General features: G+C 42.4%; 1 protein-coding gene across 3 annotated transcripts; it reads left to right on the forward strand.

Annotated features, from left to right (window-relative positions):
- TCTN2 (tectonic family member 2) lies at window positions 1-27,229 on the forward strand. 3 transcript variants are annotated; one of them, XM_032602468.1, is made up of 18 exons: window positions 6-192; window positions 371-478; window positions 908-984; window positions 2,436-2,631; window positions 5,385-5,485; window positions 9,379-9,569; window positions 10,087-10,213; window positions 12,151-12,292; window positions 13,563-13,628; window positions 14,919-15,053; window positions 15,294-15,371; window positions 19,381-19,461; window positions 20,656-20,767; window positions 22,931-23,037; window positions 24,593-24,749; window positions 26,397-26,522; window positions 26,676-26,764; window positions 27,008-27,229. In XM_032602468.1, exons 1-18 carry the CDS (start codon window positions 111-113, stop codon window positions 27,127-27,129), a joined length of 2,097 nt encoding a protein of 698 aa, XP_032458359.1. In that variant the 5' UTR covers window positions 6-110; the 3' UTR covers window positions 27,130-27,229. The 3 variants fall into 3 exon arrangements, 2 of the variants coding, with proteins under 2 accessions (XP_032458359.1, XP_032458360.1); XM_032602469.1 differs by lacking the exon at window positions 19,381-19,461; XR_004345350.1 differs by lacking the exon at window positions 2,436-2,631 and having other exon boundaries at window positions 1-192; window positions 24,593-26,522.
- Window positions 27,230-27,958: the final 729 nt, after the last annotated feature.

Genomic DNA, 27,958 nt, shown 5'->3' on the forward strand with positions numbered 1-27,958 from the left:
GCTTGACAAGATGGCGGAGAGTTAGACGGGGCCGTGTCTTGGCGTCCCCGCGCTTCCAGGCTTCTAAGACGGGCGCGGTCCTGCCGTGCAGGCCCAGCGAGACCCCAGGCATGCGTTTGCCGCCGCCGGTCCCTCTACTCTTGAGGCTCCTTCTTCTGCAGAGCGTCTTGAGGCCTCTGTGGGGGGACCTGGGTGCGTAAGGCGGGGCACGGGCCTGCAGGACCGGGGCTGAAGGAGGGGACGAGGCTTTTGAGGCCAAATTTGGGACTCCTCCGGGAGCTGCGGAAGACCCCGCCAAAGGAAGCCACCACCCAGCGTAGGCAGGGGCTCTGCAACTATTAACTCCATTTTGTCCCTTTCTTCCCGCTAGTTTTCATGCCTCCTGTCATCCGCATGTCCGGCCCTGCAGTCAGCGCGTCCCTGGTTGGAGGCACCGAGGATGTGACCGTGTCCCTGACCCAGCTGCGGGACGAGATGGGTAAAGAGCCCGGCCCTTCCTGTGGGGAGGGAGGAGGTTGGATCAGGTCCAGGCCGCCCAAGAAGCTTGGCCAGGTGGCATCCCCTGGGTCCCTTGCCGCTGTCCACTTCAAAGTCGGGATGGCGGGCTGCTGTGGAGCAGAGGACCGAAGGACAGGTTCAGTAAAAGCTTGAAATCTTACTAGTTAGCCTTCGCTGAGCTATCCGCTGTACTTAAATGCATCACCTCATTTTCCTAATACGAACAGTAATACCTTTTAATTCGTTTAACAAATGAAGACACTGAAGTTCAGAGAGGTGGTCACTTGTCCAAAGTCACACAACTTGTAAAGGGTCCAATCCTAGGCTTGGAAAGGGATTCCTGACTCAAGAGTGCACCCTGTTAGTGGCTGGGCAATAGTGCCTTGCATTCTGATCTTCTCTCCCGTAGGATTCTTGCCAGTTCCTGCCTGCGGAGTGCTGAGCAATGAGACCGGAGACTGGAGTTTGACTGTCAGCCCCACTGTGGTAAGGCCAGAGGTGAAAACCGTTTGGGTAGCATTTGCGGAGCCCACATCTAGTGTTCCTGCAGTGTTGTTCTCTCTCTCTCTCTCTTCTTTTTTTATTCTTTTTTTTTTGGCTGCAACGAGCAGCTTGCGGGATCTTAGTTCCCCTACCAGGGATTGATTGAACCCGGGGCCATGGCAGTGAAAGCCTAACCACTGGAGCGCCAGGGAACTCCCCCTGCAGTGTTCTCTCTTTTTTTTTAAGAACACACATTTATTTATTTATTTATCTATCTATCTGTCTGTCTGTCTGTCTGTCTTTGGCTGCGTTGGGTCTTCGTTGCTGTGTGCTGGCTTTCTCTAGCTGCAGCGAGCTGGGGCTACTCTTCGTTGTGGTGCGCGGGCTTCAGTAGTTGTGGCACGTGGGCTCAGTAGTTGTGGCTCGCGGGCTCTAGAGCACAGGCTCAGTAGTTGTGGCACACGGGCTTAGTTGCTGCGTGGCGTGTGGGATCTTCCCAGCCCAGGGATCGAACCCATATCCCCTGCGTTGGCAGGTGGATTCTTAACCCCTGTGCCACCAGGGAAGCCCTGCAGTGTTCTCTTAATCGAACAAGATAGAGCTTTCTTGGGACTTCCCTGGCAGTCCAGTGGTTAAGACTCCCGTGCTTCCACTACAGGGGGCACGGGTTAGATCCCTTGTCCAGGAACTAAGATCCCACATCCCGCGCATCGCAAACAAGCAGACAGAAAGCTTTCTGAGCGCTTGGAACCACCATGAAACTGTGGACTATCAGATCTCATAGACGTCCATCCAACCCAGAGGATCTTAGGGGTCCTTGGATGAGTTTCAAGAAGCCTGTGAACCCTCTGAAACTGTGTGTAAAATTATGCGTGTGTGCATTTTTTCTGGTGAGAGCATTACCAGCTTCCGTCAGATTATCAAATGGATTTGTGACTCAAAAGAGCTTCATAAACCACTGATCTCACCCAACTCTTGAGCTTATGTGTAAGGACACTCAAGCCTGGAGAGATGAAATATTTTCCATTTAATGAATATTTTATTGAGTGCCCAGTATGTGCATAGCATCAACTCTGGAGATAAAGGATGAGAAAGACAAACTTTGCTTGCACCCCAGGAACCAGGACCTGTTTTCATGGACTTTTTTGTGTGTATTTAATCTTCTGCTGGAAGGATGATAAAGGTGCTAGACAAACTGAGTTACCTTATCAGACCTGTGTTCAGCTTTCTCTAAGCAGCCACAACTTGCTTGCTTTTATGTTCAGTTGAGGATTAGGAATCAGGGCTTGCATATTGCTGTAGGTTTACAGGGTAGAATTGAGCAGAGTGATGTCTTTCTTATGTACAGTTCTTTTGTAAAATGAACGGAGGCTGATTGCGCTTTCCATTATGTGTTCTTATAATAGATGCCATTTTGAGTCACTATAAAAAGTACAGCAATATTTTCCTTTCAGAATTCTTTGGAAGTGACTGTGAGGTTGAAGAGGGGTCTGCCATCATGTTTGTCTAATGAGACAGATCCGTTCCCGGAGGCCCCGTGTATTGTCCAGACTCTTCTGGTTTCAGCCTCTCGTCATTCATCCTGTTTAGCACATCTACTCGTTCAAGTGGAAATTTATGCCAACTCCTCTCTGGCCCAAAATGCATCAGGCAAGTAAAGTCTCTGACTATCAAAACGTTTACTGCAAACATATTTTTTTTTCTGGCCACGCCACGTAGCATGTGGGATCTTAGTTCCCCGACCAGGGATGGAACCCGTGCCCCCTGCAGTGGAAGCTTGGGGTCCCAACCACTGGACTACCAGGAAAGTCCCTGCAAACATTGTTTGATTGTGTGTGCCATGCAATTTGTGTGCTTCAATCATGAGTGTGTCTTGCTTTCCTAAACTTATTTTCATTTTGTTTAATTTTCTTATTTAAAAATTTTCCACTTTGTATTATTTTAGTTAAGATTTATTGTATCTTAGGAATTCCCTGGTGGTCCAGTGGTTAGGGCTCAGCGCTTTCACTGCCACAGGCCCGGGTTCAGTCCCTGCTCAGGGAACTAAGATCCCACAAGCTGAAGCACAGCCAAAGAGAAATAAAAAAATAAAAAAGATGTATTGTATTTGGATCTACTGTGTGTATCTTTGTAAGCCATTTTAAATACTTTTTGGGAGAAAGTAAAGTTTTTTCCTTCTATTGATTCCTGTGACTCCATCTCAAAACAAAACAGAAGGAAGGGAGAGACAGATGAATGAGTTTATAGAAAAACAGCAGATTTTCAGTGAACGCTTTTGACAGCCAGCTGCCTTTCCCAGAGGCAGCTTGCTTAATTATGCTTATAGGAGCACATTTTCCTCTCTTTAAGAACAGACCCAATAATAATGTACAATTTGTTGTTCTATACCTTTAAAAAGTAGTATAAGTTAGAAAATTTTTCATAGGAATGCAAGTAAGTTCTCCTCATTCTTTTTCTATTCTTTTTAATATAATATAATTCTTATATTCTTTTTAATAGCTGCATAGCATTCCCTTGTGTGGATACACCGTTGTTTATTTGCTAAATAACCATTGTTTATTTAATTAAAAGTTTTCCAGCTTTGGATACTGTAACTAGTGCTACAGCAAATATCGTAGTGCACATACATCTCTGGACATGAGAAAACGGTTTTGTGTTGCTCTTCCTTTCACATCACGGCAGTGTCCTAAGGACAAAAGGTGTGCTGATGTTGATCGGTCCACTTCGCTAGGTGCCACCACCATGTCCCCTGTTGCCTGCGAAAAACGCTAACACCTCTTACCTTTATGGTCACCCGGGATGAAGGGAGAAGTGTTCCTCTTTAGTAGCAAAGGTCTGCCACTTTGAGACTCCCACAGTGCCATTTCGCACATCACATCCTGTAACTGTGGTCCTCCTTGTGGTTTTGGAAGTTTAGAAGGATTAGGTAAGTTACGGTAATGACATTCAGTGGGCCACTCTGCCCTCAGTGTATTTGCTTGGAAAGATCTCCAAGCTATATTGCTAAGTGCCAAAAGCAGGTGCAGATGGGTGCATATAGCATGGAATAAGAATATGTATATTTATATTTGCATAAAGAAATTGTGGAGGGGGACTTCCTTGGCAGTCCAGTGGTTAGGACTCTGTGCTTCCACTGCAGGGGGCTCACCCATCCTTGATTGGGGAACTAAGATCCCACAAGTTGTGCGGTGCAGCCAAAAAAACACAAAAAACAAAAACCAAAACTGACAGGAGGGCTTAATGGTAGCTATATCACTCAAGGCAGTGACTTTTTTTCTTTTAAAAAATATGCTTGACTATATTTAGGTAATATTTCGGAATGTCTTTGTACAAATAGCCAAACTTAGGAAAATTAGAGTATCTGTATATTGGTAATTATGAGATGTCCACTCTGACCCACGAAGGTATAAAAAATTTTGTACCCAGTCAGACAGAGTTCCGAACAAGAAAAAGTGTGGAAGGACAGCCAGGAGGTAAGTGGTATGCCTGGTAACAAGGAAAGTAGCAAACAACGTGGGAGACATATAGATAGATATACAAACATCTGTCTATATATCACATAGCAAAACCCTATTCTAAAATGCCTTGCTTATGTCACACGGGTTTGATTAAACTGAGGGTCAGACCCTTACCCTTGTGTCACGGTATGTTACTCGGACCTTCTTATTCCTTATAGCATAGAATGTATAATAGTTCTTTGGATGCTTCAGCTGTTGTGTCATTGAAGTTGACTGTTACATAGAGTTTAAACAAATAATCGCTACATAGTTTTCCAACTATTAGTCTCTGGATTCCCAGTTAGGAGGCTGAAATGTAATATAATGTATTCATTTTCCAATCAATGTAAAGATTACTGATTTCCCCCACACGTGAACTAGAATCAGGATGTGAAAATTTGGATTCACAGTGTGGTGGGACTTGAGGTTGAGCGTGTAGCATAAATAAATGTGATCTCGTGGTCAGATGGCTTCCTGATAAGCTGTCTGAAATGTCACCATGGCTTCAGTTTTATCTGCTGAAAGGGGTAATGAATTTGAAGGGGTAAATGCTTAAAATCAGTCTGTGTTATGAAAGGGATCGTTCAGTGTACTGATAAATAAAAGCAGTGCATTACATTTATCTTAACTCGTAAATTTTAGTCACTTGGTTATTTTCAAGTTCAACTGTGACTTCTTTTTAATTCGTATAACTAGCGTATTTTCTTCTATTTGGGTTTTTGTTGGAGGAGTAGATACAAGCCTCAGTTATGCTCTATGCATAGCTCATTTCAGGGATTCTTTAATGTGGAATATTGGTAATGGTGATTGGTAAAACAGCGATTCAGCTTTCTTTGAATGTCAAAACTGTGGCAGTGTTTTGTCAGTGTTTCACTGCTGAACTTCTCTGTTGTTTGTACTTTTCAGAGAACGTGACTGTTATTCCTAATCAGGTGTATCAGCCCCTCGGTCCTTGCCCTTGTAATTTAACAGCCGGGGCCTGTGACGTTCGCTGCTGCTGTGACCAGGTATGGTCTTTCTGATTATTGGGCACGAAAGCTATGGTACCAGCTGGCATGTGAAGAGCACCAACAGTTCCCCATCAACAGCTTTTTAAAACCTTTTTAAAATACAAAACGAATGGGGACTTCCCTGGCGGTCCAGTGGTTAAGACTTTGCCTTCCAATTGCAGTGGGTACGGGTTCGATTCCTGTTTGGGGAGCTAAGATCCCACATGCCTTTTGGCCAGGAAACCAAAATATAAAAACAAAAGCAATATTGTAACAAATTCAATAAAGACTTTAAAAATGGTCCACATCAAAAAAAACAAAAAAAAACTGAGATTGTATTTTGTGTTGCACATTGTTTTCAAATTGAGTATTTTCTTTTTTTTTTGGCTGCATCAGATTTTTAGTTGGGGCACACGGGCTCTCTCGTTGAGGCGCATGGGCTCAGTAGTTGTGGTGCATGGGCTTAGTTGCCTCACGGCATGTGGGATCTTAGTTCCTCGACCATGGATCGAACCCACGTCCCTTGTGTTGCAGGATGGATTCTTTACCACTGGACCACCGGGGGAGTCCTGAAATTGAGTATTTCCTTATCCAGCCTGTTCAGCCTAGTTTATGGATGAAAAAAATGTATCTCTTTGGATAAAGTCCTGATTGTGATGATACTGGGAGGATGGTTTTAATGTCTTATTTAGAAGCCTTTAAGAAAATATAAAAAGGAAAGAAAATATATTTTTTCAATGATTTTTAGTAAATTTATAGGGTTGTACAACTGTCATGACAATCTAATTTTAGAACATTTCCATCTCCCTCAAAAAAGAAACCTCATGTCCATTTGCAATCACTCCCATTCCTGTCCCTCATCCCCAGGCCACTTTTTTTTTTTTTTCAGTTTTCACTAGAAATTAAGTTTGCTTAGTTATTTATTGTGGTATAGTTGATTTACAATATTACGTAAGTTTCAGGTGTACAACATAATGATTCACAAATTTTTTTAAAAATTAATTTATTTTTGGCTGAGTTGGGTCTTCGTTGCTGCGTGTGGGCTTTTCTCTAGTTGAGGTGAGCGGGGGCTACTCTTTGTTGCGGTGTGCGGGCTTCTCATTGCAGTGGCTTCTCTTGTTGTGGAGCACGGGCTCTAGGCGTGCGGGCTTCAGTAGTTGTGGTACGCGGGCTTCAGTAGTTGCGGCTCGCGGGCTCTAGAGCACAGGCTCAGTAGTTGTGGCGCACGTGCTTAGTTGCTCTGCGGCATGTGGGATCTTCCCGGGCCAGGGCTCGAACCTATGTCCCCTGTGTTGGCAGGCGGATTCTTAACCACTGCGCCACCAGAGAAGCCCTGATTCACAATTTTTAAAGGTTATGCTCCGTTTATAGTTATTATAAAATATTGGCTATATTCCATGTGCTGTATAAAATATCCTTGTAGCTTATTTATTTTATGCATAGTAGTTTGTGCCTCTTCATCCTCTACCCCTGTCTTGCCCCTCCCCACTTCCCTCTCCCCACTGGTAGCCACTAGTTTGTTCTCTGCATCTGTGAGTCTGCTTCTTTTTTGTTATATTCACTAGTTTGTTTTCCCAGGCCCCTATTAATCTACTTTCTGTCTCTGTGGGTTTGCCTCTTCTGGACATTGCATATAAATGGAATCCTACAGTCTGTCTGTCTGGAGGACTTGTGTCTGGCTTCTTTCACTTAGCGTCATGCTTTCAAGGGTCACCCGTGTTGTGGCATGCATCAGTGCTTCCTTCCTTTTTATGGCTGAATCATATTCCATTGAATGGATATATCACATAGGGCTTAACCCATTTATCAGGTGGTGGACATTGGATTGTTTTCACTTTTTGGCTGTTATGAATAATACTTCTCTGAATATCTGTATACAAGTTTTTGTTTGGATGTGTATTCCCATTTCTCTTGGTTATGTTACCTAGGAGTGGAATTGCTTTGTCATATGGTAACTGCATGTTTAACCTTTTGAGGAACTGATTTTCAAAGCGGCTACATCATTTCACATTCCCATCAGCAGTGTATAAGTGTTGTAATTTTCCATATCGTCACCAACAACTGTTAGAATAATCTTGATTATAGCCATCCTTGAGTGTGTGAAGTGGTATTTCATTGTGATTTTGGTTTGTATTTCTCTAGTGGCAAATGGTGTTGAACATCTTTACGTGGCTGTTTGTATATCTTCTCTGAAGAAATGTCTGTTGAGACCCTTTGCCCACTTTTCAATTGGATTGTCTTTTTGTTGTTAAATTATAAGAGTTCACTATACATTCTGGCTACTAGTCCCTTATCCGATATATGATTTGCAAAAAACTTCTCCTCTTGTGTAGGTTGTCCACTTTCTTGTTGGTGTCCTTTGAAGCCCAAAAGTTTTTTAATTTGATGAAGTCCAGTTTATCATTTTTTTCTTCCAGTTTTATTTAGATAGAATTGACCTCCAGCACTGTACAAGTTTAAGGTGTACAGCATAATGATTTGACTTATATACGTCATGAAGTGATTATCATAATAAGTTTGATGAACATCCATCATCTCCTATAGATACAAAATTAAAGAAATAGAAAAAAAATTTTCCTTGTGATGAGAACTCTTAGGATTTGCTGTCTTAACAACGTTCATATGTAACCTGCAGCATGTTAACTATATTTCTCACGTTGTAGTTACATCCTTAATACTTACTTACCTTATAACTGGAAGTTTGTGCCTTTTGACCACCTTCATCCAGTTCCTTCTCTCTCCACCCCACTTTTTTTTGTTGTTGTTGTTGCTTGTGCTTTTGGTGTCATATCTAAGAAACCATTGGCCAATCCCAGGTCAAATACATATTTTTAATCCTTATTTTAGATTGAAGGGGAATAAGAGATGCAAAAGAGGCACATGTACGAGGACCCCAGTCACTCCCACTTTTGGATGAGTGCAGTTATTTATGTCATGGTTGGTTTTACAAAACGGAAAAGGAAAGCTTAGGGTCTATATTGGAGCACTCATACTGGCAATTGTATTTATAATAACAATCATGTTTAATTTTAAAAATACAGCACATCATAAATCTGTTCAGGTATCAACAGAAATGTCAAATGTATTCTCTCCCTCTTTCTTTCAGAGTGCATCACTGTGCCCTATTTCTAATTTCCTTCATGTTTGTTATATATGGTGTATATGTATACTTATAGCACCAACCACTGGAATCATTCAGGATTCTGGGTCAGTGACATCTTCAGACAGCTTCAACTTACCTACCACTTTAGACATGATCAATTTTTAATTTGAATTGCCCTTGTTTAAAACAATCAGATCATTTACTTTTCTACCTTCAGTAAACAAAGGATTTAGAACGTATTTAACTTTTAGCTCTCTCAGTCCTTTGGGAAACAAGAATACAGATGAGTAAATGAAAGCGTGAATAAAGTGACTTCTTGACATTAATTGGGTCGTGATATCATAATAGTGAGAGCTTCAAGGATTCTTATGGAATATGGACTGTCTGGCCTAACTCTAAATGTCCTTAGGTTTCTCTGGGCTAGGGATTTGAATGGTGATGACAACTGAAAATTCTCCATTTGTTGTCTATTCCATATTATCTTTTCTTTTTCCCATCTTGTTTTTTTTTTGTGTGTGGTATATCTTAGGTCCCCAGTTAAGATGTGATTTCCTTGAAGGTTTGAAGTTCCTGACTTGGAGGCTTGTAGGGCGCTGACTAAAATTTTAGCATGATTTTACTTCCTGTAAAAAGCACAAAGCACCCTTAGCCTGGATGCAGGCTGTGTTTGTTTCTGCTTCCTCGGGGGCCGGGGCGGGGGTTCCTGCTGGCCTCAAGCCGCATGTTCATCACACTGGCCAGGAGATCCTGATGGCGGGCACAGGGGAAACTTTCCTCTTTTCACTTCTCCTTTACATCTTCTTTCCAGGAATGCTCATCAGATTTAACAGCGCTGTTCAGGGAGTCCTGTTTCCCTGGCGTTTTTGGAGGAGACGTTAATCCTCCCTTGGATCAGCTCTGCTCTGTTCAGACGGCACGTGGAGTCCCCGACTGGTTTCCGTTCCTGTGTGTGCAGCTCGCCAACTCGCCTTTCCTCGGGTACTTCTATCACGGTTCCGTGTAAGTGTCCAAGGGGCTGCCCAGGAGAGGGCCATGTGCCAAGGGGACCCTAGAATATGGGCCACATCCTTCTTGGGACCTCTCCAGAGGCTCCATGCTTCAATTCCTCCATTCTAGATTCAATTCTAGATTTCAATTAGTAACTTTATATTGTGTTAAGTATTTGAAAGAATTGGAAAAGAAGTTGAGTCACTGAATCAATTGAATCACCGAAAAGAAATTGATTGATACCACAGATAGTCAATAGTGATTCTCTGGGTTGGGGGAAAGAGTGGTGGGCTCATGGGGGACTTTAACTTTCTGTCTTTTACATTTCTGTCTTGTTGAAATTTTACAACAACTTTATTATTATTATTGAAGTAAAATTCATGGAACATAAAATTAACCATTAACTACTTTAAAGTGTACAATTCAGTGGCATTTAGTACAAATATTATTTTTATAATTAAAAAAACAGAAAAAATTTAAAAGAATTGTTTTTAGCACATTAGTGATGGTTTCTCTCATTGATTTGCAGTTCCTCTGGACAACATGCTCCCTTTGACATGTATTTGCATACTGATCTAAAAGACTTATCAGACTTTGGTTACAAACAAGGAGATCCAGTTATGACTGTAGATAAGGCGTATTTTACTATTCCGCAGGTAATCATTTCAATTTTAATATGCTAGAGGCTTTTCTCATTTTCCCCTTCCTCTTGTTAATTTAACTCATATTACTCTAAAAAAAAAATCGCTTCCTAAGTTACTTATTTTTCTCCTATGGATTTTTCAGGCACTCAAATATTTAAGGCCTCTGGATTTTATTTTTCCTTTTAATAGTCACTCTTTTTTTAAAAAAAATTTTAATTTATTTATTTTTGGCTGTGTTGGGTCTTCGTTGCTGCGTGCGGGCTTTCTCTAGTCACGGCGAGTGGGGGCTACTCTTCGTTGCGGTGCGCGGGCTTCTCATTGCGGTGGCTTCTCTTGTTGCGGAGCACGGGCTCTAGGCACGCGGGCTTCAGTAGTTGTGGCTCGTGGGCTCTAGAGTGCAGGCTCAGTAGTTGTGGTGCAGGGGCTTAGTTGCTCCGCGGCATGGGGGATCTTCCTGGACCAGGGCTCGAACCTGTGTCCTCTGCACTGGCAGGTGGATTCTTAAGCACTGCGCCCCCAGTAGTCACTCTTAAATTAATCTGTCTTTGCTAAATCTCAGAGTGAACTTACTAAATAAAGCCAAAAGACTTTCTAGAAATTTCCATGGAAGTAACTGTCGTTTTTCACTTCTATTAATTTAATAGCCAATTTCTAGTAAGCTATAAATATTTTTTAAATTTTATTTATTTATTTATTTTTTGCGGTACACGGGCCTCCCACTGTTGTGGCCTCTCCCGTTGCGGAGCACAGGCTCCAGACGCACAGGCTCAGCGGCCATGTTTCACGGGTCCAGCCGCTCCACGGCATGTGGAATCTTCCCAGACCGGGGCACGAACCCGTGTCCCCTATATCGGCAGGTGGACTCTAAACCACTGCGCCACCAGGGAAGCCCAATTTATTTATTTATTTTTTATTGAAATATATTTGGCTTACAACGTTGTGTTAAATATTTAATATAATATTAAAGAATTTTGAAAAATATTTTAAGACTATAGAGTTTTATGTGAAATCTTTATTTTTTTTTAAAGTTCAAAATTAGGAGAAAATATTTATGGGAAGAAAACATGGGAGGCTAAACCATTTTTCTTTACTATCCATAGGAATCTATTTTTATTTATCTATTTATTTGTTTTAAAATGTATTTATTTATTTTTGGCTGTATTGGGTCTTTGTTGCTGCACATGGGCCTTTTCTAGTTGTGGTGAGTGGGGCTTCTCTCGTTGCGGTGCGCAGGCTTCTCATTGCGGTCGCTTCTCTTGTTGTGGAGCACGGGCTCTAGGCACGTGGGCTTCAGTAGTTGTGGCACGTGGGCTTCAGTAGTTGTGGCTCAGGGGCCCTAGAGCGCAGGCTCAGTAGTTGTGGCACACGGGCTTAGTTGCTCTGCGGCATGTGGGATTTTCCCGGACCAGAGCTTGAACTCGTGTCCCCTGCATTGCCTGGCGGATTCCTAACCACTGCACCACTAGGAAGTTCCCATTTTTATTTATTTATTTTTTTGGCCTTGCCGCTCGGCTTGTGGGATCTTAGTTCCCCGACTAGGGATTGAACCCAGGCCCTCAACAGTGAAAGCGCAGAGTCCTAAACCACTGGACTGTCAGGGAATTCCCAGAATCCATTTTTATGGTTTTAACAAAAATCTGGTTGTAATGAGGGAGAGAACATGAAATTGAGTATAATCATGTTTCTGCAAAGTAAATGATGCACAGCAGGGAATTTTCTTTAGCAACTATACTTACTGTGACCCCTCAGCCAGTGGCTTCCAGACTTTGAGTAGCAAGTCAGCTAGACATTTTACTGAAGTTGGTCAGTTAGTCAATGTCCTAGCCTTTGCTGAAGCTAACCCAGCAGTAGGAGCAGGCTGCAAAAAGAGTACTTTTACAAAACACTGATCTCTTTTTTATGATTAGAAGGGAGGTCGTAAATCTGTCGGGATTTCCCCTGGCCCTCAGGTATCCCTGGCTGGGCAGTGCATGCAGAATGCCCCGGTGGCCTTCCTTCAGAATTTCGACGTTCAGTGTGTTACTAGCCTGGAGGTGTACCCAGAACGAGACAGAATCACCAACGTGAAGGTAAAGAATGGTACTATGGGAGGTAAGTGACGTTCGTTCAGAATAAGAGCATGGACCTGAGTGTTGAGATAAACTCTGATCTCACTTCTACTGGATCAACTTAGAATAACATTTCACCTGCCAACTGAGGAAGGTGTTTTCTTTGGAAAAAGTTCAGTTCCCTAAGAAAGCATATTGCATATCTGTTCTTTTTTTTAAAAAATCGAGCTAAAATTCTCATAACACAGAATTAACCATTTTAACGTGTACCGTTCAGTGGCGTTTAGTACACGCCCAGTGTTGTGCAGCCATCACCTCTACCTAGTTGCGAAACATTCTTATCGCCCCAGATGGAGACCCTGCGCCCATGTAACAGTTCTCCCCCTTCTCCCTCCACACTGAGCCCTGGCAGCCACTCTGTGGATTTGCCTGTTCTGGACGCTTCGTATAAATGGACTCATACAATACGTGGCCTTTTGTGAGTGGCTTCTTTCACTCGGCACCGTGGCTTTGAGATTCATCTGCACTGTAGCACGGGTCAAAGCCTCATTCCTTTCTTCAAAGAAAATTTTATTTGTTTTTTTATGCAGCAAGTTCTTATTAGTCATCAGTTTTATACACATCAGTGTATCCATGTCAATCCCAATCGCCCACTTCAGCACACCACCATCCCCCCCTCCCCCCCGCAGCTTTCCCCCCTTGGAGTCCATACGTTTGTTCTCTACAGCTGTGTCTCAACTTCTGCCCTGCAGACCGGTTCATCTGTACCATTTTTCTAAAAACCTCATTCCCTTATGTGGCCAAATATGCTGCACTTTGTTACCATTTATTAGTTGACGGACATTTGGGTTGTTTCCAGCTATTGGTTATTGTGAATAACGCTGCTGTGAACACTTGTGTTCAAGTGTCTGTGCGGACATACGTTCTCACTTGCCTTGGGTAGATACCTAGCAGCGGAATTGCTGAGTCACAGGGTAATTTAACTTCCTGAGGAGCTGCCAAGCTGGTTTCTACAGTGACTGTACCATTTTACGTTCCAGACCAGCAGTGTGCTGCATATTGGTTCTTATACAAGAGTGACTCTCCAGATTATTTTCACTGACTTTTGAGATTCTCCTTCTCAGTTCTAATTAGATGCCAAGAATGGTGGGATTCCCATTTGATGGCGTTTGGGGAGTTGGGGGGAGCTGAGTAGTTGGCATACAGGGCGGGCACCGTTACCGTATTTGCTTGGCAAGCTTTCATTTTCATAGATAAATGTGATCGTGTTAGGTCACGTACTCCTGTGGAAGTTCATTTATGTATCTTTTCAGGCATAGTTACACCAAAAGTAATCTATGAGGAAGCAATTGACCTAGACAGATTCATCACCAATACAGGTATTTTAATGTTACACTTTTATATCATTTCTATGGGAATATATGTCATTTCTTGCAAGTAATATGTAGTCCCAGGGTAAAATACACTTTTATTGAGAATTTTAGGAGGTTCACAACCGTTAGAAAGATATCCCACTACCATTTTGCTTGTTCCTTGTTCCGTCTTGCCTTTTTGGAGTAACATCTGTGACCTGAGCCAGACCCTTCACAGTCCTGGATGACGTGGGTTCCACGGTCCCTCCTCATTCTCAGGGCCTGTGGGCCTTTTCTTAGATGTTTTTTAGAGAGTTAAAGAGTACTTTAGGGACTTCCCTGGTGGTGCAGTGGTTGAGAATCCGCCTGCCAGTGCAGCGGACATGGGTTCGATCCCTGGTCTGGGAAGATCCCACATGCCGGGGAGCAACTAAGCTCGTGTGCCACAACTACTGAGCCTGTGCTCTAGAGCCTGTGAGCCACAACTACTGAGCCTGCGTGCCGCAACTACTGAAGCCCGTGCGCCTAGAGCCCGTGCTCCACAATGAGAAAAGCCACTGCAATGAGAAGCCCGCGCACCGCAACGAAGAGTAGCCCCCACTCACCGCAACTAGAGAAAGCCTGCGCGCAGCAACGAAGACCCAACACAGCCAAAAATAAATAAATAAAATAAATTTAAAAAAATAAAAAAAAGAGTTCTTTAGGACCTAGCATTTTCACTTCTCGCTTGCTCTTCTTTTTCTGATCATTAAACTTTGCATTTGTGAGGCAGCCAAATAAGGTATGTACAGTTTGGCCGATATTTCCAGGACTTTTGTTTTTAATGAAGGATACTACTAGTGGTTCTTTTCAACGTGCTGTAATTCTAGAACTTATTCTTTACTTCATCGGATATTAGTACAATATATTAGTGAACTAGACAGCAGGCCCCTGCTCTTAAAAAGCTGACATTCTGTAATCTTTCATTTAACAAACATTCTTCCAAGCATGTGCTCTGCATCAAGCTATGAGCCGGGGACCAGGGATGCTGAAATGAAAAGGACAGAGCTCACTCAGGATATGAGGATGGTGTAGAGAAGGTGGCTAACGCTGACTTGGGCAGAGGAATGGGGAAGGCTTCTGGAGGAAGTCATGACCCTGCTGTGTAAGGGAACTGGGTAGGCAGGGCAGGGGTGGGGTGTGGGGGGAAGGCCACCCAAGCAGAGAAAACCACCAACTTGAGCCCAAAGAAGGTCTTTAATTTTTTTTTTTTAGGTCTTTAATTTATGAAAGTATTCTATTCTTGTGTGTTTTTTTTTTTTTTTTTTTTTTTTGCAGAAACATTTTTAAGTACTGGATCAGCCCCCAGGAATGTGAATGTGGAAGAACATTATATTTTCAGATGGAATAATAATACAATCAGTGAAATAAATGTCAGAATCATTAGGGCAAAAATTAACACCCACCAGAAAGGTAACTTGGTGGAGGGCAGCGAGAATGCTTTCAGTTTAAAATATTTTCTCCTTTCTTCATGATTTTCATAATTATAACAGATTAATTCAGACCTGTTTTTATTTGTATTTATGATTTAATCAGAAAACAGTATTTTTTTTTGCATGTCAAAATGCAATTATAAGGTAAAGAAAACACTATGGGGGATAATTTCTTTTCCTAGTGATGTGGTGACATATTTTTATTTTGTTTTATTTCTAGGGATCATGACACAGAGATTTACAGTGAAATTTTTAAGCTATAACAGTGGTAATGAAAAGGAATTGTCTGGAAATCCAGGTGAGATAGTATATGTCAGTCACTGATCTTACAGACATATTTTAGTTCAACACTCCTGTGCTGTAACGATGATTATAAATAGCTCCAACTTCAGTTTGTGACTCTGACTGTTTTTTCTTTTGTGATACTGTATGCTTTTCCTGATAACAGCTTAATTTTTTACATAAAGTGTATATTGTAACAAGTTGTTGTAAACCTAAAACATCCTTTCTCTTTAGCTACTGGTCTTTTTTTTTTTTTTAATTGATGTATAGTTACAATGTTGTGTTAGTTTCTGGTGCACAGCAAAGTGACGCAGTTATACACATTTATATATACATTTATATATACTCCCCCTCATATTCTTTTCCATTATGGTCTGTCACGAGACACTGAATATAGTTCCCTGTGCTACACAGTAGGTCCCTGTTCTTTATCTATTATATATATAATAGTTTGTATCTGCTAATCTCAAACTCCTAATTTATCCCTCCCTCCCCCTCTCTTTTTTTTTGGCTGTGCTGTGCGGCCTGTGGGATCTTAGTTGCCCCACCAGGGGTCGAACCCACACCCTCAGCAGTGAAAGCACGGAGTCCTAACCACTGGATCTCCAGGGAACTCTCATCTTTTGAAAAAGAAAATAAGGCATTTAAAGCCTTGGTAAGGGGGACTTCCCCGGTGGTCCAGTGGTTAGGACTCCACACTCACTGCCAGGGCCCAGATTTGATCCCTGGTTGGAGAACTAAGATCCCACAAGCCGCACAGCATGGCCAAAAAATAAAAAATAAAGTGTTGGTAAAATTAATTTTTAAAGAAATAAGCTGCAGATGATGGGTTCCTAACCTGGAATCTGTGGAGAGACTTCCCGGGGACTGTGAACTCCCGGTCATATTGCGCATTTTGTATTTATGTGCAAATATATCACCACCCGCTTTGTCATGTATTTGTTTATTTCTTTTGTTCACTGCTGCCTTCTCAGGGCCTAAACCAGTATGTGGACTGCACTGTTCAGTACTCTAGCCACTAGCCCCATGTAGCTGCTGGGCACCTGAAATGTGGCCAGTGTCATATGTGGAAATAATATTTTGTATATATTGGGTGGAATAAAATACATTATTCAAATTAATTTCACCTATTTCTTTTTTTTTAATTAATTATTTTTGGCTGCGTTGGGTCTTCAATGCTGTGCATGGGCTTTCTCTAGTTGTGGCAAGTGGGGGCTACTCTTCGTTGTGATGCGCGGCCTTCTCTTTGCGGTAGCTTATCTTGTTGTGGAGCACGGGCTCTCAGCGCGTGGGCTTCAGTAGTTGCGGCACATGGGCTCAGTAGTTGTGGCTCATGGGCTCTAGAGCGCAGGCTCAGTAGTTGTGGTGCACGGGCTTAGTTGCTCCACGGCATGTGGGATCTTCCCAGACCAGGGCTCGAACCTGTGTCCCCTGTATTGGCAGGCAGATTTTTAACCACTGCACCACCAGGGAAGTCCCTAATTTCACCTATTTCTTTTCCTCTTTTTTAATGGGGACACTAGAAAAAAATTTAATTTCTAAAAATTTCTAAAGATACATATTATTCTAAAATCAAATATGAGGTTTGCATTATATTTCTATGGGACAGCTGTGGCTTAGACCATAGTAGGTGTTCAGTAAATACTTGTTGGATAAACCTGTCATTGTTTCTTAAAAAAATTTCTCCGTCCTTTTGCTATCCTTTTTTTACTTTTAAATAAGTTTTTATTTTGCATGATCTTCAATACTTATATATACTGATTTAATCATACATGACCCATTTTATATATATATATATATTTTTTTCTTTTAAATAGGATTTTAATGTACTTATTAATGTGGAGCTTGGGATTTATTGTTGGCTTTAAAAGCGGACTCCTGGAATTTAAGGGTTTTCATTTCACTGAGTTAATTTGACAAGATTTCTGAGAAGCACTATCAGAATATGTGAAAAATGTTGACACTGTCATCAAAAACGAATAAATTAAGAGCCAGAACTGATCAGGCAGTGAGACAGCTTGAATAGATACAGCCACTGTCTCTAGCGCTTTCTGAGGCAGGACGGGGTTTTCAGAGGACTATGTGACATGGGCCCTGTCCTCAAGGAATTCACTCTCTCATTTGGAATGACAGCACCAAGTTACAGGAAACAACAGTGAACAATCCAAGATAATTAATAAACGGGTGAGGGACTTAGGGACAGTTACTCCAGGATTCAGAGGAGTAGAATGTTGACCGCTCTCCCAGACTTTGCATCACTAAGGAGCAGTGTTGAGTGTCCAGCGCTTGCCAGGTTCTGTTCTCGGTGCTGGAGGAAAAGCAGTGAGCGAGTCAGAGCCCTGCCCCTGGCGGGTTTCCTCGCTGGGCTGCAAAGAGGAGATTGCGCCTTGAGAAGCAGATAATTGGAAAGGGTGCTGGGAACGGGAATAACCTGGCGGAAGCCAAGGAGGAAGACGTGAGTGTGATGTGTATGCGGGCAGGGTCGGACCTGTGGCCAGAGGGGAGGCCTCTGATTCAGGAACGGTGGGGCGTAGTGCTGGAAACACAGACACCGTGCATGAACCTCATTTGCATCCCAGTTTGTAAAAACAGCGCTAAAACACATTTTTGGTGGGAATCTAAGAGGAAATATGAGTATGAACTGGATATGATATGATTATAAGGGATTATTATTAATTTTCTTAGGAGAAATATTGGCATCATGGTGATATAGGGGAATGTTTTTTGTTCGTTTGTTTTTCTTTTTGGCTGCACCCCTTGGCCTGTGGGATCTTAGTTCTCCGACCAGGGATTGAACCTGTGACCACGGCAGTGAAGGTGTGGAGTCCTAACCACTCGACCGCCAGGGAATTCCCTGTAGGGGAATGTTCTTAATTTGGGGAGATGTGTGATGGAGGTTTTAGGGGTGAGGTGTCATGATGTCTACAACTTATTTTCACATGGTCCTGCCCCTCCCCTCCAATGTATATATGCTTTTATAATAGATAAGTCATATATGGCTAAATATTAACAGTTGTTGATTTTAGGTGTTGGCTGTATTGAATAAGGCTCACTTTCAAGTTTTCTGTACTTGTGAACTTTTTCATATTAAAAAGGTAGAGGGACTTCCCTGGTGGTGCAGTGGTTAAGAATCCGTGTGCCAATGCAGGGGACATGGGTTTGATCCCTGGTCTGGGAAGATCCCACATGCCACAGAGCAGCTAAGCCTGTGCACCACAACTACTGAGCCCACGTGCCACAACTACTGAAGCCCGCGCGCCTAGAGCTCGTGCGCCGCAGCAAGAGAAGCCACCGCAATGAGAAGCCCGCGCACCACAACGAAGAGTAGCTCCCGCTCACCGCAGCTAGAGAAAGCCCATGCGCAGCAGCGAAGACCCAACGCAGCCAAAAATAAATAAATAAATAAGAAAAGAAAAGCACTTGATGACATTAAAATTAAACAAACAAAAAAAAGGTGGAAACAATAAACTGGATTACTAGGAGATGGATGGGAATAGGATCTAAATCAGATCTTGGGGTTGAATTGGTTTACCGGCAAATCATTCCCTGAGAAGGTAACTTTGGTTTAAGTTTCCCTTACGAGCCCCTGTGATAAGTGGTATTAATCACTCAGCAAGTGTGCATGAACCGGCCTGCCCAGCAGCTAATTGTTCTCCAGGGTGAGAGGTCCAAGATCAACTCCTGCCCGCTTTTCACTTTTCAGATTTTTACTTTAAAAATGTGTTCCAAAAAATCACATGGACATCTTTGTTTCAGAATCTGATTCAGTGACACCTGAATCACTTTGCTGTACACCTGAAACTAACACAATATTATAATCAACGATACTTCAATAAAAAACAAAATAAAACCAAAAACAAATGAAGGTGACGTCCTTTTTCTCGAGGGTATTCTGAAAAAGCTTTGCCTGCATATTTCCTTTTACTGTGGATTCCTCCTTTCCGTTATTTGATGAGCTAACGTCTGTTGCATTAAAATAACTTTAGAGGGAAAGATGCTCACTCTCCTGCATTGTGTTTGTCTAGGTTACCAACTTGGCAAGCCTGTTCGAGCTCTAAACACCAACAGGATGAATAATGTCACGACTTTACACCTTTGGCAATCCGGTAATCTGGTTTGGTAATATGATTAGCTCTCTGGTGAACTAGAATTGAAAATATTACCATATTTGAATCCGATTAAGGAACCAATTACTTTAAAGCCGAGTTTGTTTATTTAGCTTGTGTGTGGGGGGGTGGTTTTCCATCCTTCTGCAGCTTTCTTTTCTTTCTTTTTTTTTTTTAAATGTTCACATTGTTTGCACTCGAAGTGCTGGTTTTTTTTTTTTTTTTTTTGCGGTACGCGGGGCTCTCACTGTTGTGGCCTCTCCCCTTGCGGAGCACAGGCTCCGGACGCGCAGGCTCAGCGGCCATGGCTCACGGGCCCAGCCGCTCCGCTGCATGTGGGATCTTCCCAGACCGGGGCACGAACCCGCGTCCCCTGCATCGGCAGGCGGACTCTCAACCACTGCGCCACCAGGAAAGTCCGAAGTGCTGGTTTTTAGTAATAGAGATTTAAATATGAAAGTGGCTGGAGAGTCCATTGTCTTTGTAGTTATTGATTAGCCCAAGATGGTGCTAATCGGAGACATGAGAATAGTTTTATTCCAAACTATGGAAAATCTTTGCAACAGTGGTAATTACCCACATCTGCCAGAAGGCATTAAATTTCAGGTTCAGAGTAAACCCTTGATCCCTGTCCAGGTATTTTGATACAGAAAGAGCCTTTTGTTCAGCTTTCAAAGGATTAGAGTAACATTGACCTCAGTTCTCGAAAATTGGAAGCTTTATTTCTTTTCTTTTTTAAAATTAATTAATTTATTTTTGGTTGCATTGGGTCTTCGCTGCTGCGTGTGGGGTTTTCTCTAGTTGCAGCAAGCAGGGGCTACTGTTCATTGCGGTGCCCGGGCTTCTCATTGTGGTGGCTTCTCTTGTTGCGGAGCACGGGCTCTAGGCACACGGGCTTAAGTAGTTGTGGCCCAAGAACTCAGTAATTGTGGCTCGCGGACTCTAGAGCGCAGGCTAGGTAGTTGTGGTGCACGGGATTAGTTGCTCTGTGGCATGTGGGGTATTCGCGGACCAGGGCTCGAACCTGTGTCCCCTGCATTGGCAGGCGGATTCTTAACCACTGTGCCACCAGGGAAGTCCCTGGAAACTTTATTTATGCTTTTTGTTCTCTCTCTGTTTTGTAAGAAAAACTTTAATGTAAATATTTTACTTACTTTTATTTTGCAAAAATAGGATAATCTTTTTATTTTATAGCTGGAAGGGGTTTGTGTATATCAGCAACGTTCAAACCCATTTTATTTGGAGAAAATGCACTGTCTGGGTGCCTTTTAGAAGTTGGAATTAATGAAAACTGTACTCAGCTCAGGTGAGTGTCTCACTGATGAATTTATCTACATTTTGAGTGGTTTGCTTAAATTTAATTCACATGAATACTAGCAACAACATGAATGTGAAAAATTTCAGTCTGAATAAAAACATATAAAAGTGATAGTAAATAATACAAACTTCCAATACAGTTTAGAGTTGATTCAAACATCAATATAAGTGAAAATAGACATTCTTGGGACTAAAGCTATTTCATCCATATTTATGTAGATTTCTCTGGGAAGTTTGTTCACATCATTGGAAACCCATGAAATAGAAGGAGGGCTGGAGCCAAGTATTGTCAGTGATTAACATTTAAAGAATTCTTAAGCTGTGTAACATGATGTATAAAGTATTTTCCACTTAATTATCTGGGTGGCATTTAGAAAATTTATGGATATGCATATGCATTTTTTTAAATGGAGGTAAAATTCAAACAACATAATCATTTTAAAGTGAACAGTTCAGTGGCATTTAGTACATTCATAATGTGGTGCAACCACCACCTCTGTTTAGTTCCAGAGCACTTCCGTCTCTGCAAAATGAAACCTGTACCTTTTAGTAGTCACTCCCGATTCCTCCCTCCCCTCCGCTCTGGCAACAGGCAATCTGCATTCTGTCTCTCTGGATTCACCTACTCTGAATATTTCATGTAAATGGAATCATACACTATGTGACTTTTTATGTCTGGCTTCTGTCACTTAGCATCCTGTTTTTGAGGTTCATGCATGTTGTAGCATGTGTCAATACGTCGTTCTTGTTCATGGCTGAATTTTATTCCATTGTATGGATATACTACATTTTGTTTATCCGTTCGTTAGTTGATGGATATTTGGGGTATTGCCACCTTTTGGCTGTCGTGAATAGTGCTTTGAACATTCATGTATCAGTTTTTGTTTGAATACCTGTTTTCAGTTCTTTTGGGCATATATGCAGGAATGGAATGGCTGGATCATATGGTAATTCCACGTTTAATTTTTTTGAGGAACCGCCATATTGTTTTCCACAGTGGTTGTACCATTTTACAGTCTCACCAACAACATAAAAGGGTTCCAATTTCTCCACATCCTCGCCAACAGTTGTTTTTTTTGGCCGTGCCACTCGGCATGTGGCATCTTAGTTCCCCGACCAGGGATCGAACCCCTGCCCCCGGCAGTGGAAGCATGGAGCCCTAACCACTGGACTGCCAGGGAAGGCCCCCTCGCCAACACTTGTTATTTTCCATTTTTTGAATAATAGCCGTCCTAGCAGGTGTGAAGTGGTATCTCCTATCCCAAGTGGTGCAGTTCTTTGGGGAGCAGGGAAAAGGTGGGGGCACATTGTGAAGGGAAGAAAAACTGTGGGTATACGTCACCCATGGCGGCTCCTGGTTGCAGGGTGCGGGACAGTCAGAGCCTCTCCCTTGTGGTTTGTAAGATTTGTACCCTCCAGTGACGTTACTGGAACAGAGAGGTGCCAAGTTCCAATTCTTAACCCTTACCTAATTTTATAGCTCAAAATTCTAACTAAATATTTAGGTTCCTTTTACTATTGGGTCACTGTGTCCCATGAATTTATCCTGGTAACTTGATATGTGATCTACCCACCTCCCAAGTTTTGTGACACTCAAAGGAACCTGTAAACCACATGATACCAACATAAGTTACTAACATTTTAAGGCCAAAGTGAAAGATTGTTTCTATGTGTCCTCCCCTTGCTGTGTAAGTTCATCCCAGGAAAGCCTCCGAAAGAGGCAAGACTCCCAGCCAGATCCCCTGGCAGTTTTTTGTTTTAGACATCCAGCAAGCACAGCCTGGACACTCTTTTTTTGTTTGTTTTTGTTTTGTTATTTTTTAACATCTTTATTGGAGTATAATTGCTTTACAATGGTGTGCTAGTTTCTGCTGTATCACAAAGTGAACCAGCTATACACATACATATATCCCCATATCCCCTCCCTCTTGCATCTGCCTCCCACCCTCCCTATCCCACCCCTCTAGGTGGTCTCACAAAGCACCGAGCTGATCTCCCTGTGCTATGCGGCTGCTTCCCACTAGCTATCTATTTTACACTTGGTTGTATATATAAGTCCATGCCACTCTCTCACTTCGCTGGACACTCTTTGTAAGGACTTCAGGACGAGACCTGCTGGCCATGCGCTGAGAAATGTCTTCCTCTCTTGTAGGGAGAATGCTGTTGAACTACTTGATTCATTAATACAAGTGACTCATGTTGCAATGAGAGGCAACTCCAATTACGACAATCTTAGTGATGGCTGGCTTGAAATAATACGTAAGTGAAAGCTGCACACATGTAAAATGTGTACCTTGGTTGCTGTGATTACATAGCGTCAGGTGTAGTGTTACAGCCTGACCTGACAGGTTGTCTTTCTTTGCTGTGGCCCAACGGACATTTGTTTAGAGGTTAGCTTTCCGGGCAGGAAGCTTTTCATGTCTTTTACCTCTTATTCATGATGGCTTTTTTTTTTTTTTTTAAAGAGGATGCCAACAGGAAGTTCAAATTGCCCAGTTGTTTTACAAGCTAACGGTCTTTGGAAAAGGAAGTCTTAATGAAGTTTGAGGATTTTCAGGGCATGTCAGTTTGCATTTCTTTTTTTTTGTGGTCTGTGGGCCTCTCCCCTGCCCCGTGGGGTGGCCACGGATCACGTAATATGTCTGTGTGCATGAGGTGCCCCGACCGCCCTCTGACTCAGGCAGGGAGTCCTGCTGGCCACGATTTGCCAGCACAGTCTGCGCTCAAGTCACTAGGCGCAGAGTTATGGCCTTATTTGGAAACAGAACCCAGAGGTCTGGGCTTGTCAACCCCTTGTGAACCTCTAGGCCAGCCAGGTGGGCCGTGGAGTGCCTGAGGGATGGCGGGAAGGGGTCAGTAAAGCATCTAAGAAGTAAAAAGCGTAGGAAATTTCAAGACAGAGAACCGGAGTTGGTGAGGTGGGAAATCAGAGGTGGTGGCGTTCTGTTGCCTTCAAGGTGGAAGCTGTTAGCTTCTATTTCATGTCTAAGATTAAAATCAATCCTGATCCTGGTCGATAGAAGAGAAATGATGTTGAACACATATATCAAGGAGGAGGAAACTAGAAACAGTGTTGCCAACCTTCCAAATCCCTGAAGGAACAAAGAAATCCCCTCCAGAGTCTCATAGGACTTGCCATCCACATCCTGTAACTGACCTTGCTGTTTTTTCCCCCATAAGGGCCAGTTTTTAAGATGAATGAAAATGAATCTCTTACTCAGTTTTATTCTCTTCCATTTGTACTACTGCTGTGGCAACACATCAGGAAATTGCTTTTGAACTATTTAATCCGTAGTAACTAAAGTTGTTAGTATAGACTTTAAATGTCTTATACAGCTTTTACTAGAATAGTGACTGCATGGGATAAGTCTCATGGCATTTTACTGCAAGTATATGGTATTTCTGTTAAAACTCTGGGTGGATTTCAATGAGGGGCTTGGGAACTGATTCATGATTTAGGGTTTTATTATGTGGGTCAGGGATTTTAAAGTTCCGGTGATTGACCTAACATCCAAGGGAACATTTTGAACACGAGGGGTAACACAGTTACAGAGTGACATGTAACTAGAGCCTGTTAGGGATTAAAGCCTCATTCGTTGTGATTCCTGTCTGATAATATTTCCCATTTTGGGAGTATCACAGCATTGTAGGAAAACTGTTAAATAATTAAATTGTTATTTAAAAATTGTTATTTAAAAATATATAAAATATATATAAAATGTTATTTAAAAATATATAAATTGTTATAAAAATAATTAAACTGTTAAAGAATTAAATAATTCTTTCCAATATGCACAACTTACCATTCCTCCAGGTGCAGATGCCCCCGATGCAGGTGCAGACCCACCTGTCGGCAACGCGAGCGGCATCTGCCTGGGTGTTCCCGCTCAGCTGAATATCCGCATCCTCTTCTCGGATGCTGGCGCAGTAGAAGGGATGACTCAGCAGGAGATACTCGGCATAGAAACACGGTGTGATCATATCGGGGATAAGTGGGGTTTAGAGACAGGAAAGTTGAGGGCGCTCCGAAGAATAGGGGAATGCTAATTTAGAATCTGACTGGTTTATTTACAAATTGCAATGATTAGCAAATGATTACATGTATAAATGGAATATGGATAAACTGTGTTTGTAATGGAAACTCATTCTCACTCACAAGTATCCGTAAAGCTACGTATAAGGGAGTCTGCCAGGTATTTCAGGGAGTACAAAGATGAGTAAGGGGCTGCTTAGTGCTCAGCATATTTTGAAATTCATGAATACCATTGGCATACTGATCAGGGAATATTGCCCAGTGGTTAGAGATTTTGGTGGCAGATGTGTGGGTTCAACTCATGGCTATTCCAGTGTGAGCTGTGTGACCTTGGACAGGTTACTCAACCTCTTCTGAACTGCAGTTTCCTCATCTGTAAAATGGTGATGTACCTTTACATGTCAGACCTCTATCACCTTTAAGTGACAGGGTCCCAACTGACACTGACTTAAGCAAAAGGTGGGTTTATTGGTTCAAGTTATGAAAAGTCCATACACAGTGAGTTCATGGTTCATGGTTCCCGTGTGGTCAAGGGTCTTTCCCCCTTTATCTCTGGGTTCCTCTTTGGGTGGGCTTCATTCTCCGGGGGGGGGGGGGTTTCCTCAAGAGCTGGCAAAGATGAACACCAGCAAATCCAGGCTTATATCAGTTTAGCAAATCCAGGGAATTCCCTAGAGATTCAGTGGTTAGGGGAAAAAAAAAGCTCTTCCAGTTTAGCAAGTCCAGTGGATGGAGGGTGCCTCCTTTCCCCATCTTTCTCAAAAATGTTCTGGGAAGACTTTTATTGGTCCAGTTTCGGTCATGTGCTCCTTTCTGAACCAATTACTATGGCCAGGGGCATAGCTCTGATTGGCCAGGTGCAGGTTATGGGCACATCCCTAGGTTCAGGTGGGTCCCTTCTTGTCCACTCAACTGAGAGTGGGGAGGGGTAGTTCCGCCAGGGAAAACTGGGGTGCAATTACCAGAAGAAAGGCAAAGGCATGCTGGGTAGGCAGAAATAACATGGAAAGCCTTTAAAAATCATTAGCTGCTACTGTTGTTATTATTGTTGTTGTTATTACTATTATTATAATATTGTTTGAGACAAACAAGTGATAAAACAAATGAATTTTAAAAGCACCAGTATGACATGAGTTGAGGGGGGAGGAGACATGAAACAGAATTGGCAAAATGCTGGCAGCTCTTGCAGCCTGTGATAGGGCCATGAGGGTTCATTATACCTCTGTCTCTGCTTGTCTGTGCGTTTGAAAATTTATATAATACAAAGGGGGAAAAATAGCACCAGCAGGATATGGGAAACTTCTTTAGGAGAATCTCAGCTTGTATTGTTGTTGTCAGTTACCTGAAGTTCTTTTTCTTTTTTAAATCTTTATTGAATTTGTTACAGTATTGCTTCTGTTTTATGTTTTGGTTTTTTGGCTGCAAGGCAAGTGGGATCTTAGCTTCCCGACCAGGGATCGAACCCACACCCCCTGTATTGGAAGGCAAAGTCTTAACCACTGGACCACCAGGGAAGTCCCCCGATGTTCTTAACAGACCAGAAACGAGCGGTGGATTTGTTGTCTGCTTAACCTTTCCCTCCCAGGTTCTCCTCGGTGACCTGGCAGTTCCAGTGTGGGCTGACTTGTGAGGATGAGGTCAACCTTTTCCCCATCAGTGCATCTGTCCAGTTTATTAAGATACCTGCACAGTTACCCCGTCCACTTACAAGGTAATACAGTTGCTGACCTAAGTGACATTAGTAAGAAGCAGAAAAATATATGTTCCAAAGTAAGAAGTTTATTTCTTTAATTAGGTTTTGATGCTTCTCATCAAATGCATGTGCTTTGCTGTAGCTACTGTAACTTCCTAAAATGTTTTGTAGATTCCAGATCAATTTTACAGAGTACAACTGTAACAGAAATGAGGTTTGTTGGCCACAACTTCTATATCCGCTGACCCAGTATTATCAAGGTAAGGTAAAGAACATTTCTGAAATGGTTATCATTGTGTTGTATCAATTAAAAAACTTTAAAAAAAGTGTAAATGTCACAGAAAACTTAAAACATATAGCAAAGCTTTAAAAAGAAAACACTTACTGATCATGTTGCCACTTAGAAAGGATCACTATTTATGCTTTGGCTTACTTCTACCTAAATAATTACCCAAAAAGTTAAGAAATAGGAACGTTGCTTAATTTGATTCATTGCCTTGCAGGGGAACCTTATTCTCAGTGTGTTGCCAAGAGCTTACTGTTGGCATCCTTCATCACATTAGCGGTGTTCCTCAGTAACCCCTGGACTGGAATATGCAAAGCGTGGAATTCAGCTACCATCTGACCTCTTACAGATCATCAGCTTTTACTTCAGGGGTTTGTTGTCCTCCCGTGTGCCTCTCTATAAAATCTTAATAAATGAAATGTTTTATTTTTATAGAAGATTTTGTTAGGTGCTCTGCAAATTTACTTCACATATACAGCTAGCCAGACGTTCAAAGCAATGCAGAACGGGCGTCCTCACCGCTATACCAGACTGAGCAAAATGCAGGAGAGGGTCAACCGAGTCAATAAACGTTATTAGGAACTTTAGTTTTTTCACAAATGATGAAAGTCATAGGAGTTTTGGTCCAAATGTTATTTGCACCATAGAGAGTCAGTCTTTTAATTTTTAATATATTTATGTTGATCCGGTTAGTTCCCACTGTTCCAAAGACAGGATTAAGAATGCATTAAAGCCTTTAAAAGCGTATATTAGTGCAAAAGTCTAAGAAAATGGATGAGGCAAGATGGGGGGGGGGCTGCAGGAGGGGGACATGACTAGGTAAGTAAACAGAACTAGGAGAGAACACAAGCCCCCGAGACAGTACGCCAAAGACCTTGCATTTAGCAAAGGCAGGTCCCTCATGTAATGTTCAGTTTGCCAAAAAACCAAAATATGATTAGCTATAGGAATCATGGGGCCCATCGATTAAAAAACAAGCTGGCTTTCAAGGAAGGACAGTTTTTCCTAGTTGAGAGAAATTCCTCTTGGGGCCCCCTGGGGGACAGACAGCACGAGGCAGCCGGGGGAGGGAAGCAGGGAAGCAGAACGGACGTCTCCCACCACAGCCCAAGAGCGGCCACACGGCCACGTCCAGTGAGGTTTCTTTGTGGGCCAGATAAACGTAGTC

Source organism: Phocoena sinus, chromosome 14 (assembly GCF_008692025.1).
Source record: "Phocoena sinus isolate mPhoSin1 chromosome 14, mPhoSin1.pri, whole genome shotgun sequence".
Classification (NCBI taxonomy): domain Eukaryota; kingdom Metazoa; phylum Chordata; class Mammalia; order Artiodactyla; family Phocoenidae; genus Phocoena; species Phocoena sinus.

Excerpts from the sequence above, each read along its gene's own strand:
- TCTN2 (XM_032602468.1), top strand. The coding sequence starts at position 111 with ATGCGTTTGCCGCCGCCGGTCCCTCTACTCTTGAGGCTCCTTCTTCTG. Across the intron at positions 985-2,435 it reads TGACTGTCAGCCCCACTGTG|AATTCTTTGGAAGTGACTGT; the intron begins GTAAGGCCAGAG and ends TTTTCCTTTCAG. Across the intron at positions 13,629-14,918 it reads CAGATTCATCACCAATACAG|AAACATTTTTAAGTACTGGA; the intron begins GTATTTTAATGT and ends TTTTTTTTGCAG.